Source organism: Artibeus jamaicensis, unplaced genomic scaffold, assembly GCF_021234435.1.
Source record: "Artibeus jamaicensis isolate MK-2021 breed Jamaican fruit bat unplaced genomic scaffold, CSHL_Jam_final contig_475, whole genome shotgun sequence".
NCBI lineage: Eukaryota > Metazoa > Chordata > Mammalia > Chiroptera > Phyllostomidae > Artibeus > Artibeus jamaicensis.
This window is the reverse complement of record NW_026521852.1, coordinates 2035553-2051366: the sequence shown is the minus strand read 5'-3', so window position 1 is coordinate 2051366 and position 15814 is coordinate 2035553. Positions and strand designations below refer to the sequence as shown.

At 57.1% G+C, this 15814-nt stretch overlaps 1 protein-coding gene across 1 annotated transcript in view; it reads left to right on the top strand.

The window, feature by feature from the left end:
• The first annotated feature begins 8872 nt into the window (after nt 1-8872).
• RASSF5 (Ras association domain family member 5) overlaps nt 8873-15814 on the top strand; it is a 70868-nt gene continuing 63926 nt past the window's right edge. Inside the window, exon 1 of the mRNA XM_053667985.1 lies at nt 8873-9356. Within this exon, the coding sequence (XP_053523960.1) occupies nt 8894-9356 (463 nt within the window). The 5' untranslated portion in view covers nt 8873-8893. The remainder of the gene's footprint in view (nt 9357-15814) is intronic.

Sequence of the window (15814 nt, the reverse complement as noted above, 5' to 3'; positions counted from 1 at the left end):
TCCCTTCACGGGAGCTACACTACCCACCTGACTTTTCGGGGGAGGGGTGCAGGGGCCTGGGGGAGGAGGCATGCAGTAAAGTAGCCCTAGCAGGGGAGGGACACAAAGGAGGAGCTGCATTGTGTGCTTTGAAGTGTAAAGACATTATGTTTGGCCCTAGATAACCCCAGAAATCGCTCCGCCCCCTGGAGTTTCCACATCCTCAGAGGCCACTCTGCCGGACAGCGAGGCCGCTGGGTCTGGGCACCTGACAGCCTCCGGGCTGCTTCCCCATGGAAAGCCCAGCCCCTCTAAAGACCCGGGGGAGGGTTGCTGGGGCTTTGCTTGCATCTGGCCTGGGTGGCTTTACGTGTGCCATTTGGACCTCATGTTGTGGGGCCCTGAAGCCCAGTGGGTTCAGATTCTGGGGCCCGAGAAGCCAGCTGCTCCCTCAGTGACACCGGGCACTGGGCCACCCCCAGCGGGCTCTGCCGGCGTGCGTTCAGGCCAACACTTCTGGACTGGCGATGGCCCTGTAGGGAAGTCCCACCGTGGGTTTTCCCTGGCAGCTGCTCTGGACCCCGCATGCTTGGTGGAGCTCAGCAAGAGAGCCAGGGGATCCCTGCAAGCCAAGTGCAGATTGTTGGAGGATGAAATACATGGCCCAGGCTCTATGATCTCACACGCAAAGCCCAGCAGGGGACCTACTCAAAGGCTCCAGTTCCTCCTGGTGCTGGGCAGAGCCAGGACATGGGTGCCTCCACCCACCTAAAGTTCTGCCGAGCGGAGTGCATCTCCGCAGGGGGTGGGGGCCGCACCAAGGCCCACGACCAGAAGCACCTCGTAAGATCCTCAGGTGTCTGAAGGCCCCTTAAACTCCCCCCTCTGATTCCTAAAGCACTGAAAAGGAGATGAAGGGCCATTCAGTTCCTCAGATGCAAAGTCAGCACCTGGAGTTGCCAGGCGGCTAAGACCCTGGCCTGCCCCCTGAGGAGCTCACCTCAGTGGCAGAGGCATTTCACTTTCACAAGGACAGCGTTGTGACACCAGCAATACCCTGCTCAAGTGTAGGGTCACGTCCCCATCCCTGTCACCATCATCCCAGGGCAGGGTGCTTAGTTCCGCCAGGAGAGGGTTGGGGAAGGGCTTGGGGGCAGGTGCGCAGTTACCTGGCAACGAAGGCATGGCAGGCACCCCCGGCAACGTGAGTGACACCTACCTCAGCGTGAAAGGACCTAGGAGTATCCGTGTCACTGGAGAGTAAGTGGAAATGGGAAGTCGGCATTGAGGAGAGGGAGGGGTTAGACCCAAAATGTCCTCACAGGCCACACTAAGGAACTTGGGCTTCCCCTCAGGGCTCCGTAGAAACAAACAGGTTTTAGGTCAAGTCCAACTGGAATTTTGAAGACATGACTCTTTGGTGCCTATGTGGGGTGGGGGGTGGATTGAAACACTGCCTCAGTTTTCTCACTTGTGAAATGGAGATGATATCTTTCAAAGTTATAGGTAGAAATAGATTCGTTATTTCCACAAAGCACCTGAGACACAGTGTGAGTTCTCCGCCCACCCTCCGCAGCCCCACCTCCCTGGCTTTGAGGCCCCTGTGCAGGGTGGGCCGGCCTCAGACCTCGTCTCAGGCCCAGTCCGTAGGAGCTCCATCAGTCACAAACACCTGGGAAGTGTCCGCGTGGCATTTAGATTCATGACCAGCACCCTCTTGAAAGTCTGGCTCAAGTCCAGAGGGGCCTACCTAGGACTCAGGGGGCACATCCCGGCTTCCAGGCTGGAAGTGCCGCCAGGTCTGGAAGGCCTGGCTGCTGGGCTGTAGTCTCTACTCCCCTCTCAGAATCCATGAGGTGTCCTCTGAACGGAGGTATCGGGAATCAAAACACAGAACCTCGGCCCTGACCGTTGTGGTTCAGTTGGTGGGGCGTCATCTTGCAAACTGAAAGGTTGCCGGTTTGATTCCCAGTCAGGGTACATGCCTGGGTTGTGGGTTCAATCCCCAGTGGGGGTGGATACAAGAGGAAACCAATCGATGTGTCTCACATCAATAATTTTGTCCTTTTCTTTCTTCCTCCCTTCCCCTCACTGTAAAAACAAATAAATAAAATCTTTAAACACACACACACACACACACACACACACACACACACACATTCTGGGACCTCACCCACCTCCTGATTCCAATCAGCAAGGACGTGGCCCAGGAGCCTGCACTGCCGACTGGCTTCCCTCATCTTGCTGAGATTCTTACCCGAGAATCTCAGGTTTGAGAATCTAAAGTCTGAGAGGCCTGGAGCAGAGTCTGCAGGTGTCCTGCAGAAGACATGCACGGCCCCGCACCGGCCACTGGCGGTGCACGCTGGCCCAGATGCCAGCCTCACTCTGACAGCTGAGGCGGGGAAGCCAGCCTCAGGTCTCCACAAAGGCCGGGCCCACCCTTTGCTCTCACAGGGCCACCTCACTCACTTCAGCAGGGGAGGCCTCAGAGGACTGCTCCCCCCGGTCATTCGGGGTTCACTTCCAGCCTGCTTCCGGGAGTTTGTAAAGGGTGGGATTCCTGGCTTCGTCTCCCTCCACTGCAGAAAAGTTCCTGAATCAGGCAACCCCAGTGGGAGGTGGTTAGGAATGGGCCAGGATGACCTGAAGTAGCTTCGATTTTATTGTCCTTGGAATTACAGCAGCCACTTGAAGCAGCTGGGCCCTTTCCCTGCACCCTCTGCCAGAGAAATGGGGGGGGGGGGAATAAGTGATGAGAGTGAGGAAGAAGAGAGGGTGGTAGGGGCGGAGGGAAGGGTGGCGACAAGGGGGGAAATAGATGGAGCAGACAAGGGGGAAAGAGAATGAGGGGAAAGAAGAAGCGGACATGAGGGGAGCAAGACGGTGACCCAGAAGAGAGACAGGGGTGTGTGGGGTGGGCTGGGGTGGCAGCAGGGGTGGGCCGGGAGGTCCCCGGGCCTCTCTGCTCCCGCTGGTCTGCCACAGGCCCAGTCCTGGCTTCCGCCACAGCGATGGGCCCAGAGCTGGCGGAGCGAGGTTGGAATGTAAGTGGACGTGGCTGGGAGCCGCCCCTCTGGCTGAGGAGAAAAAGCTGCTGACGAATTTGCCTGGAATAGCTGAGTTTTCCAACATGGAAAGATGAAACATACACACAAACCAGTCTTATCGTGAGCCGGGCAGAGCGGCCTGGGGTGGAAAAATCCCGTTCACTGAGACACAGGCGAGAAGGCGTCACTCAACTGCTTGAAAACAGACCCCGCCCCACCCTACAAGGCAAGACCTTCCCAGGCCCTTCCAGGGGCCCTCAGGTCCCTGCTCACATTCCCACCCTGGTTTGCGCTTCTTGTCCACGAGCACCTTCGAGTGGTAATGCCCTGGGAGCACTCGATTTTGGTTACACGAAGAAAGCCCGCCCCCCTAAAGTGTAGGTGGTGACCTACCAGACCTCACCCCTGAACAGTTACTAGCGCCTGGAACAGGAAACCCACCCACTGACCAGCAACTTTGGAGGAAACACATGCGTCTTAGCCACCGGAGTTCCCAACACCACCCCACTTCCACCAGGCCCGGCGGGTCTTCGGCACCTTCCGTTCTCCCCAGACCAGACAACTCCCTCCTCTCCTCCCTCTCTGGGGGCAGGGACCTCAGCTGAGTTCGTTTTGTTAAACATTTAATGAGCATCTCCTATTCGCCCCACGTGACGTGATCAGAAGGCTCAAGAAGAGCCAAGTGGGGGAGGCGGAAATGTCCACTTTTCATTGTGATTTGCGCTGTGATGATGTGTTAGAGACACAGGAGACGCTGGGGCCCCGAAGAAAGAAGGATGGCTTCGCTGAGGGTGGCTGGGGGGGGGGGGGGGGGGGGCCCTACAGAGGACCGGGCCTGCGGATGCACCCGGAGAGCGAACCGGATTTGGGTCGGGAAAGAAAAACGGGGAAAGATTGTGCCGGTCTTTTAGCTGCACCCGCAAAAATCAGAGGTTTTCAAACTGCCACTTTCACCACGGCAGGTGGGCAATGCAAAGGCCACTTCGTTGAGCTTCAGTCCTCTTACCTGTGAGGTAGGAATGCCAGCCATTTCGCAGGGTGGCCACGGAGTTGAAGTCACGCCGGCAAAGAGTGCCTGCCACACAGTAGGTGTTCAACACATGTGGCATTTTACAAGGGACTTTCACAAACGTTTTAATTCCCTGACAATGAACGTTCATTCACGGTGCCTGTTCAGAGTCCAGTAATGGGAGGTGTCACTGACCCTCGCCACCCAACGCAAACCACACCCACTTCCTCGGGAGGCGGAGCTTCGGGTGCGACAGCTGCCCTGGAAGGAAGGGAAGTGGCGTGGAGAGCTGGAGAGCTGGGCTCCCGTGGTTAACCAGGGTCAGAGCGTTTTCCCTCAACTGTCTCCAGAGGGTCACACCACCCCTCCCCCACATGGCACACCGCTTTGGTCCCGTTTTCAGTGTGGTCTGCAAATCACACCCATCAGCCTCTCTTATAAAACATGGGCCAGTACCCAGACTTGCTGAGTCAGTCTCTGGAGACCGGGCGCATTTGGAACACACTCGGGTGCGGGTGCGAGGTTTGGGGAAGTGCAGGGAACTGTGTGTCTCCTACTCCCTACCCTGCGCCCTTGCTTGGAGAGACCAGGGGCCTGTGCCTGCTCCTCAGGGACCACCCGGTCTCATATTAGCCTCTGTCGCTTTCCGTCCCCTTAACGCACTTCATTTTTTGTCACAGCACTGAACCTAATTATATATTACATTCATGCTTGTGTGTTTATTACCTGGCCCTACCACTAAAATGTAAGTTCCAAGAATATGTCTATTTCATTGTTGTACCTTTGGTGCCTGGAACAGCACCTAATATGTGGTGGATATTAAATAACTACTGGTTAAATGGATCGTTGTTCTGTGCCCTTGAAGATTGCTGTTGGCCAAATATTTCAAGCTGTTTTCCTGTTCTGAGCACATGGTAGGTTGTACTTCTTGCCCCCCTTGCGTAGGTGAGCTCTAGGTCTGGCCAATGAATGAGCTGTGAGTGGAAATGACTGGAGCTTTTCAGAGGGCGTAGGACCCTTCAGACTCTCTCGACTTCCCTCTGGCATGGTGACTGGCAACACTGGATGTGGTGGCTGCTCCATCAGCCGGGTCCCCGAGGAGCTTTGGTGAACCGTCCCCTTCCAAACGGCAGAGGGCTCATCCTGTGAGTGAGAAAGAAGTCTCTGGTTCAAAGGCGGGGGAGCTGGGGGTTGTTTATTACTGCAGCGCAACCTGACCTGTCCTGACAGGCCCAGTGACCCTGCGCAGAAAGCGGTGCTATCAGAACCACCAAAAGGTCCCTAAAGGCTTGGGGATTTCAGACTTCAAAAGCCTCAAAGCCAAACAAAACCAAAAACTTCCCCTTCAGAAAGTCAGGCCCCATTGGTCCTTCCACTTTCCTTCCTGCTAGGAAGCTCGGGAGGGGGTTGGGGGACAACCTTGAAACGAGGCCCCCAGAGGAGGAACCGACAGGCACTGGGACCACCTCGGAAGTGACCTTGCACACTGACCTCGCCATCATAATCCTCGTGCTTGGTCAGCAGTGAAAACAGCACACCAGCTCCTCTGGGAGGGTGCCCCGAACCGGAAGACATCAATGGCCCTGGGCCCAGAGGATCTGCTAACGCAGGGGAAACTCCCAGTGGAGGCGCGTCTGTGACGCTGAGGCCTTACCCTGCAGCCTGCGAGACAGAGGGGGATCCCAGTGATGGTCGTGCTGACCCTGCAATAAGAGCGGAGTTTATGTAGTGCCTCCCTGGGGAGGGAGCAGTGGGTTGTGCACACTGTGTGTGTGTGTGTGTGTGTGTGTGTGTGTGTGTGGTGGGAGGGAGGAGATGCTCTTTCAACGAAGAAGGGACTTGGCTGGAAAGAGGACCGAGTCCAGGGCAGGGAGTATCTGTTGGGTTTGGGGGAGGCAGCTACCTCTCCAGACCTTAAATGCTTAGCTCAGGGAGATGAACCTGAAGATAAACTTGATAACCTCTTGGATTGGTTACATGAAGTTATGTTATCTCCATTTTCATCTCTGTTCCCATCCCAGAAGCCAACTGTATGGCTTTGGCCCTGCAAGGCCCCCTCCCCCACTCGGTGCTGGGAGCAGCCCAGGGAAAACAAACCAGAGGAATTTTCTGTACAGCTCAGGCAACCCACCAGGGGTTTACCCCTGCTTATTCCAGAGAGTCCCCGGGGTCCCAGGGCCAGAGGAAACACTCATCCTATGAACCTCTCTACCCAGAGAATCTAGCCTGCACCCCCCTGCCTCATGCTTGGTGGCTGGGGTGGGGGTAAAGGGCAGGGATGTGATTGTTGGCAATTATTTCACAAAAGACATTTGAAAACTGGCCCGTCAGTGACGAACCCTTTCCCAGGTCCCCTGTTCTTCTTGCCACACCATGCTGGCACCCAGAGCTCACACTGGGTCCACACCCTGAACCTTACCCAGCCCACGGCCCTCCTGGGAGGGAGGGAGGGAGGGAGCTCCAGAACGAGGCTCAGGCCTGTGGAGATGGATGGATAACAGAGGGTGGATACAAACACATATTTATAGGCAGTACAGGTTTCTGCACAACCCCAAGAGCCTGCTTGCAGGAAAGTGGGAGAGATGGGAGAGGGAGCACCAAGGCAGATTGTACTTTCCTTTTAACCCTTGAGCCAAAGGCGTTCTGAAATAGCCCTCCCACTGGGCTTTTCTCAGTCATTTCCCAAGGAACTTCGCCTGTCCTGTGGGGAAAAGGGTGGAGAAGCCTCGGATCGGGAGCAGTGGGTCCAGCAACATCAACACATCCTGGGAACTTATGCAAAAAGGCAGAATCTCAAACCCCTGCCCCAGGCACCCTGACTCAAATTTAGTGTGTGTGGGGGCTAATCCATGATTTAACAAGCCCTCCAGGTGATTGCCATGCATGCCCGACTTTGAAACCACTAAGGTAGAGAAGGCAAGGTTCAGACAAGGGAGAGGGAAGGCGGGGGCAGGGAGCAGGGGGTGGCTGGCGCTCACACTCCCGAATCTCAAGTCCTTCTCTTTGCAGTCCCACGGCCTTGACCACTGTGGCTCACTCTTCCCACCACCCAGATACACCTCAGGAGATTAGAAGCTCCAGCTCCTGCCGAGACCCAGGGAGCCTGCGACATGTCCCCTGCTGCGGAGGCAGAGCACCCTATGGTCATCCCTGCCATGAGGAGAGCCTGGACCAAGCAGGCTGGGAATTTCCTGGCCACCCACTCAAAGAAAGGTTCAGAATTACCTAAAAATTACTCCAAGGAGAAAATGAAAAACAAAAGGAAGATTCCCCCACCAGGCACTAGGGGGAGACCCATCTCCAGCCTGGGAAGAGGAGAGGAGTGGGGGATCTGAGGTCTAAGAGATTTCAGGATGTTCCCACCGTTGGTTGCTGGCGACCTATGATGAACCAACCAAACTGAACCCGGTTTTTAAAAAATATATATTTATTCATTTTTAGAGAGCGGGGAAGGGAAGGAGAAAGAGAGGGAGAGAAACATCAATGTGTGGTTGCCTCTCATGTGTCCCCTACTGGGGACCTGGCCTGCAACCCAGGCATGTGCCCTGACTTGGAATTGAACCAGCGACCCTTTGCTTCACAGGGCCGTGCTCAATCCACTGAGCTACACCAGCCAGGGCTGAACTTGGTTTTAAGAGGACAGGCAGTGACCACTCAGTCAGTGGTGGGACTGGGAGGGCTGCCGATGCCTCTGTCTCCTTCCCAGACCGATTTTGTTAAGAAAACTAAAATCTAAAGAGGGCCGGGGTCATACAGCCGGTCTGCGTCAGGAGGACACGAGTTCGAAAATACAGGAACTCCGTTTCCTCAACCAACGGGGTGATGAGCAAGACCCGTCATGTAATTCGCGACCCACTGCAGAGAGGAAATGCCCGGCCCTGTATTCGAAGACCATCAAGACCCGGCAGCAGAGCATGGGGGCGGGCTGAGGGTTGGGGCTGGTCATGGTGAGGTAGCAAACAGGATCCGTCTGCAGGTCCCCCGGTGAGCTGTGCACCGCAGATGCAAAGGAGGGCCTCGCGGGGACGGTGCTTCCAGGGCACTCACTGGAACGGCTACGGGAGAGGCGGGTTTGACTTGGAAGGAAAGCTCTCCAACCCAAGGGAGGCGTTGGAGAGGCGTTGTCAGAGTCCGAGGCCCTCGATCACCCGAAGCCCCGTCTTCCAGGAAAGGAATATCCTGCCGGGCAGGGCTGCTGACGGAGGGGAAATCCAGGGAGAGTGAAAGTCGCACGTGGACAGTGTCGCCCGCCGCGGGGGCGGCCTGTGGAGCGTCGCCTCGCGTCACGGGACTCCGCGCGGCTGCGGGAGCCGAGCGGAAGCTGAGCTTTCGGACCCGCGCGGGGCGCAGGGCCGGGGGGGGGGGGCGCAGGCTGAGACCAGGGGCAGGAGGAATCGAAAGGGGCGCGTCCCTCGGGTCCACCGAAGATCGGGAGGGTGGAGGGCAGCGACCTCTCGGTGGCCCTTCCTCTAGACCCCACCTCTGGCCAGATGTCAAGCGGCCCCTTCCGCCCGCCCCACACCTGGGCGAGTGGCGGCGAGTAGCGGCGAGCTGGTGTTGGGGGCAGTGATGCGAGGGCGGCCGAGGTTCCGAACAGAGCCTTTCCCATGCAAAACCCTCCAGCTGTCCTGTCCGTGTCCAGAAGACGCCCCGAAATCCACACTGGTTCGGGCGCCCCCCATCGCCGACCCCGCGGCTCTGTCTGCCGGTGGTTCCCCGGGTCGTCCTTCCTGCCTCTCCGGAGTCTCCCCGCCCCTGCCCCGCCCCGCAGCCTGCGGTCCCTTTAAAAGCCACTGGTCTGGGGCCGCCCTCCTCTCGAGGCAAACTCGGGAGAAGAGCCGCCGCCACGCCGGGCATGGTCATGGCGTCCCCGGCCATCGGGCAGCGCCCGTACCGGCTGCTCCTGGATCCAGAACCGCCGCGCTACCTGCAGAGCCTGAGCGGTCCGGAGCTGCCGCCGCCGCCGCCGCCGCCCAGCGGGATCTCCCGCCGCTGCGCCCCTGCGCCCATCTCCGCTGCGCCCGGGGCGCACCAGGGGCGCGGCACCCGAAGGGCGGCCCGCGGGGACCTGGAGCCCCCAGCCCGGGCCTCCCGCCCCGCTCGCCCTCCGCGGCCTGGTCTGCAGCAGAGACTGCGGCGACGCCCTGGAGCGCCCCGGCCCCGAGACGTGCGGAGCATCTTCGAGCAACCGCAGGATCCCCGCGTCCCTGCGGAGCAAGGCGAAGGGCACTGCTTCACTGACCTGGTGCTACTGAGCGGCCGGGGCTGGTGCGACCTGTGCGGACGAGAGGTGCTGCGGCAGGCGCTGCGCTGCGCGAGTGAGTGTGAGGGCCGGGCAGGTGGGGGCGCGCGGGAAGACCGCGGTCCGTGGGCGCAGAACTGCAAGGGGCTGGGGCCGGAGCGGGCACTGCCGCTCCGGTTTCAGGGGGTCTCGACTTGAACTAAGAGAGATAAGCCCTGGAGACCCTCTGCTCTTTACTTCCCTGCTCCGTGTCCTTTCGTGTCAGCCTGCTGCCCAGATACAGTTCTGCGGGAACAAATACCCCTTTTCCTGGCGGGTACTTGCCTCGCCCCTCCTCAGACACACTCATGTGGACGCACACGCGCGCCGGTGGGGGGCGATGGCCACAGCCGCAAGGTCATTCTGTCATCTCCGGTGCACCCTCCTGCTTTTGATGCAGGTCCGTGAGAGCGGGCTGTGAGGTGGGCAGTGAGGTGGCTGTTTGACTTGTGCTCATCCGGGCCAGTAGCAAACAGTTTGTCCACCAATGGCGCGTGTCCACCTGTGGTGCGTCCCTCCTCCAGGGTGACCTGCTGGGACAAGGAGGCGACCTGGCCAGGCTTTGAACAGAAACGTCTGTGAGGCAGAAGAGAGCCTGTGGTCACCCTGGACTTGTGCTGGTTCCTCACACCTTTGGACTGTCCTCCAGCGTCTGACTGTACCCTGCCTCCTCCTCTTCCTCCTGTGTGACCAGACTGGCTGTCAGGCTCTAAAACGACCCAGCTCTTGTCCCTTCCTCCCAGTGCCCTCAGCCACCGCTCCCCCCCCCCTGCACTAGACTCGACTATGAAACCCTGGGCACCCAGGCTGTGGATTTTCTGAGCTGATGTGCCGTCCTTGGGGCTTTATCATTTTCCTCTTCTTACAGTTAGGCGTGTGTATTTCTGTTGTGAGTGTCCTCTCTCCACCTCCACCTCCACCCCCATTTTCACTATTGCCCATGTTTGGCAGAAGGCATCTATGTGTTTACATAGATATTTTAAATATCTGATGGCACAGCTCTATCAGGCGTCTCTGGAAATATGCTGTGGTTTGCATCTTTCAGCAAAGGCCCTTCCCCCACGCTCTCCCATCCAGCTGCCGCTTCGGACAGCATCGGCCTCTCCCACTTCAGGAAGCCCCTACTCGGTCTCTCTCGGCAGGCAGGCCACAGCCGAGGCTGTGCAGTGAGCGTGCGCCCACTGCTGAGGGGAGCCAGAGCCGACTCCGAGCCGGGGGCCGGTGGAAGGGGAAGGCCGGGAGGGAGGGGGTGCTGCTCCCTCCAACACCAGAATTCACAGTACAGGTGCCAATTAAAAGGGAAAGAGCCAGAGTCACAGAGGTGCGTGCAGTGGGTGAGGGCTGCCGTCATCTGGTGAATGCAGGGGCCTGACAGTAGAACTGAATTCAGTCGGCCCTCTCAGGGTCCTGGGGCACGTCACCACGCCCACCACCCTCAGTGACACAGGGGTGGCAGGTGCCCTGTGAGGGGCTTGCCGTGTGGGAATCCGGGAGAAACCGCCTCGTCGGCATTCTAGTTTGTACCGAGACCTGTGGGGACTGTTTTAATTGCTGAACATTTTGCACAGAGTTTTGTGATTTTTGGGGGGTGGTAGTGGTTTTAATGGTGTATTCGTGTGTGTGTGCGTGTGCAGGGTACTCCATGATTAAATGAATTTATGTCTACTTTACATTAGAATTGTTTAATTTGATTAGTAGTTCATAAGTAGTTTCTGGTGGCAGGAAGACCCAGGTGCAGGGACATCTCCTCTGACTTTGTGTGACTTGGTGGCCCCCACATAGGTTCTCCACCAGTCAGGGATGTCCGAATGTGAGAGAGAGGGGGCAGAGCTGGAGTCCAGGAGCTACGGAGAAGACCTCTGCCCGTCGTTATTCACACTGACTCACTGTGCACTTGGCTGGAGGGGAACGGTTAGGAAATGGTCTGGTGTGCAAGTGAGGGTCGGCAGGGGGACACCGCAGGCTGGACTCACTGGCGTCTGTCTTGAAGCAGGAGATCTAATTCCATGGCAGGGTTAGTTGGTTTTATCTTTATTTTGAGAAGTGGAGGTCAGGAACACGATTTTTGAAGAGCAACACTATGTAGTAGTTCCAGCACGGCCTGCAACCACGAACTGGGTGTGAATCTTGACTTTGCCACTGAGTTTCAGTGTAACCCTGTGTTTTACGCCCTCGTTTTAAAAAATGGCTAATAACATTACCAACTTCACTGTTAATGTAAGGATTAAATGAATCAACGTTTGTAAAGTTCAGTGCCTGAACAATGCGATGTGAACATTTAGTGCCACACGAATGTGACTGTCCCTCCCACTCAGCAGCTGTAACAACTCCTCTGGGCTCAGGCACCTCTTAGCACCTTTCCAAGCAGTGTGGGGTTTCCAAACTCCGCCCGGTTGCTGAGCTGAGTGGGGAGACAAGGCCATGAGTGTCCCCAGAAATGTGGGCATGTTTAGGAAGTCCAGGAAGTCCAGGAAACGTCACTCCCACCTGCTGGCTGAGGAGCATCCTCACAGAATGCCGGTGGCTTAGCCGTCACCAGGACCTCGGCACTTTGTCTTTGTAGTGCTCGCCCCAGCGTAGAGACAGGCACAGGACACGGTTTCAGTCCGTCGTGCTCGGTAAAGGTGGCCACTTGTTGTTCCTGTTAAATCTCCTGCCCTTGGACACCAGCAGGAGGGCCTGGGTGTCACCCAATAAGGCAGCTGACACTGGGCGGGAAACTTGTTGGCAAAATGGGCTTTCAATGAGGGAAGCTTTTAGAAAAGTGCCTGCCTGCCTTTTTAGTAAAAGTTCCTCTCACTTGAGTTTACCCCTGCTTCAAGGTCCATAACTGAGCCCTGTCTGGTTAATGCTGGATTTGCCAATGGGAAAGTTCAGGGTTGCTGTTAATTTCCAGGATCGAAGGAATCGTGTTCGTTGGGTAGAAAAGGAAATCCAGTGGGCGTTGGTGAGGAGAGAGAGGTAAGGGAGAGGTAGAAATAGAGAAAGAAGAGAGGAGAACCTTGTGCAAGCATGTGTGTTTTCGCGGGGGGTGGTGGCGCTGGGGGAAGAGCCATTTCCAGCGCTCCGGGGGGAATGGTCCATAGCAAGCAGTGTGCCGCTCTTTGGCTTTATTCTCAGAGAACGTCCCTTACAGGTCGTGGACCCTTTCCTCTGTAAAAGACAGATAGAGTTGACCTTTGACCTCCCGCCTCCTTTTAGTGGCTATGTAAGCCATCGTGGACAAGGGAGTGATCTCGCAGGGGCGTGCAACCTTTGGGTGTCTCTAGGCCACACTAGAAGCGTTGTCTTGGGCCACACATTAAATGCACAAACACTAACAAAAATTGATAAGCAAAAAAAAAGGTGATAAGTAATTTACGATTTTGCGTTGGGCTGCATTCATAGCCATCCATCCTGGGCCGTATGCAGCCCACGGGCCTCGGGTTGGACACCCCTGGGAGAGTGGGGAAACCCAACATTCTCGGACGGTTGCTTGGACCTACCCTGCATGCTGCCGGTGAGTGCCACGTACCTGCTCCCAGAGCTAGTCTCTCTCTGGAAGGGGCATTGTTTGGAGCCATGGTATGTTAAGCATCTGGAATTACAAAGTTGAAAGGGGTACCCTGAGGTGCATCACCCTAACCTCCCCCTTCTGTATTGCTAATTATGGGGTGAGGGTGAGACATTTACCGTAGCCTTCAGGGCTGAGGACACGGGACTCCCTTGGGGAGTGAGGCTGGGATCTTCTTGGGCCCCCTTATCCAGCAGCCTGGTCATTGCAGTAATGGTCACGCTTAACCACTTGTTCTGTGAAGACTGGAGCCCTGCCTGTGCCAGCCTCTGGGTCCTGCGGGCCCATGCCCTGTCGTGGGATTTTTGTAGATTACTGGGACATTGACCTTGAGTATTCCTGTAGCAGAGCCAGAACCCTGGGCACTTAGATGGTGCTTTATTTGTCTTCGCACCCAGCAGCACTGAGGTGTGTGGCTTGAAGTGTTGCCATCGATTCAGGCCCATGCTCGGCTTTGAGGTTAGGAAAATTAAGCACCAAGCTGGATGTCATGCTGTTCAAGATAGTCGAGTCCCCCACTTCCAGCCCCTCCCCTGCCCTGGCTCTAATTGGGGTCTTCTTGGGAAAGGTCCAAGTGGAGTGTGGGGAGCTGGAGGAGGACGCTTTGAGAGAGGCCTTCTGAGCTCCCCAAGCTGCCTCTGTTTCCTCTACTCCCTGCTTCCTGTCTTCTCAGAAGATGAAAGCGAAAGGATTAAATGTGGGCTTAATTTCCCCCATTCATCAGAGCATGAAATTTTCTGATTATGGAGTGAGAGGGGCTTGAGTCCCAGGTACAGTCAAAAATGATTAATGCCACTTGTCTGCCAGCCTAATTAGACTTGGTAATGAACATGTGTGTTTGCCTGCTGATCCTGCCAGTTCTTAGCTGGATGTAAATCGACATCTTCCCTCAGCACCCAGGGTTTGATCTCGGATCCTCTCTCTTCTCCTAAGTTTACCAGTGAGTCAGCTGATGCCAAGCCTGGCCACCAGGCCCTGAGTAACAAGGGCACACTGCCCCGAGGGCCCCGCCGGTGAAATGACTTGCCTGCTTCAGGAACCTGGGCCAGAGGCTCGGGAGGGGTGGCCGAGGCCCCTCGCAGGCCCAGGCTGGACCACCAAGAAAATAAGACAAGAAAGTGCTTCGCCGGTCGGTGGTGCCTTTTCTGTGAAGAGCCTAGTGTGCTTTCTTGTTCCTTGCCACATTCATCCTTGGAATAGCTTTGTGGGGTCAGAACTCGGGAGGCCTTAAGGTGGCAGGAGTCAAGGGTCCACCTGGCTAGAGGCAGGGTAAGATTAGGCGAACCCAACTGTCCTTGAAGGCCTAGGGCCATCTCTGGCTGGTAAGCCTTTTCCCTCCTTCGGTCCGTGCCCAGCACGGGGCGCTCTCTGGCTCCTCACACCCACTCCTCATTCCTCAGTTGCCCCATGGAAGGAGCTGCTCACCACCCTTGCCCTGCCCAGGGTGCCATTAGGGCTGATGAGGAAGCTGTAAACACATCTCTGGCCTCGTGGAGGCCTCCCTGTTCAGATTCTTCTGGTGACAAGGTGAGTGAGCATTCTTGGGCGGGTATTTGTGGGCGTGCAAAGCATGCAGACAGGTCACTCCGCGGCTCTGCCCGTGCCTCAGCACCCCTGGTGTGGTCTCCTCCTCACCACCCGTGGGTCCACAGATCCGGCCTGCGCGGGTGGCAGGATGCCTCCTGCCTCGGCCTCCTGCCTCCTCTGCTGACCTCAGAGGCCACCCACCCTTCCCAGAGGGCTCTGCCCGGCGCTCCCCTGGCTGGCTCAGGAATGCTGGCAGCCGCTGACGCTGCAAAGGCCAGCCCTGACTGGGGAGATGGTTGTGCATTTAGTCACTTTCGGTTTTTTCCAAAAGTTTTGACAAGCTTCTCTCCGCATGCTCGGGGCCAGATCTCTGGGTCGGAAAGGAAGCCGAGCCAGCTTAGGCTGTGGGGAGAGGTCGGGCAGTGGTGAGGGGCTGGTGTCAGACAGGGCGGCAGGCGCGGCTGCCGGGGGCCTGGGGTAAGTGGGATAAAATCGGTGCTGGGGAGGAGTGACAGGGCGTCCCACCCCAGGGCCAAGACTGTCTCGACTCAGACCTGGCGGGGGTGATATTTGGGTGTTCTCTGAAGCACCCCACACTCTATGCCGGAGACGGGCAGAGCCTGGCGGGCTCCGAGAGCTCTCCATGGTGTGGGCTTTGGCCACAGCGGCCGGCAAGTCGGGGCAAGGCCTGTTCTAGCCTGCCCGTGGTTCCCGGCACAGAGGAGGCTCTTGAGAGATGCTCTCATAAGGGAAAGCTATGGCTGCTTGGTTCTTTTGTTGCCTTGTTTGGAGACAAAGGAGGAAAGGCCTGGCAGGGGTCCCTCCTGGCCTGGCAGCAGGTGCCCGGCCTCCCTGTGGGGCACACCCTGTCCCTGCTGAAGGCTCTCGTGCCCCCCGGTTGCTGTAGCAGGTTCTGATTTCTTCGGGGTTACTCTTCACACACCTACTACCCTGGCTCCGTGGAGGGCACCGGGGAACAAGTGTGATCTGACATTGTGCTGGGGGTTTGTTGGAAGGGTGGTGCAGGGAAGGGTGGTACTCTGTTCACTCCTGTGTGTCACTGGGCGGGCAGACAGGTGGCTGGGTATGTCACTAGTCTGTGACCGTGGTGGACTGGGTCATGTTTATTATTCACTGGAGGGCCCGCACGCCGCCTTGTCCTCCTCCTCCCTGTTTCTTGAACAAACGTTCCCGGGGCGGGGTAGGTCTTACCCAGACGTCTGCAGTGGCTGTGGCGAGGGCTGATAGGAAATGAAAACTTGGCTTACAGGCGCCTTTAAGAAACCAGACCACGGGTTCACAGAAGCCAGGCCTAAGGCACAGGGATGTTCTTTGCCTATACATTTCTCTGATCCTTTTGAGTTTTGTTTCTGCTGGAGGTTGGACCTGGGAAAGATGATGACTGTGTTTGCTAG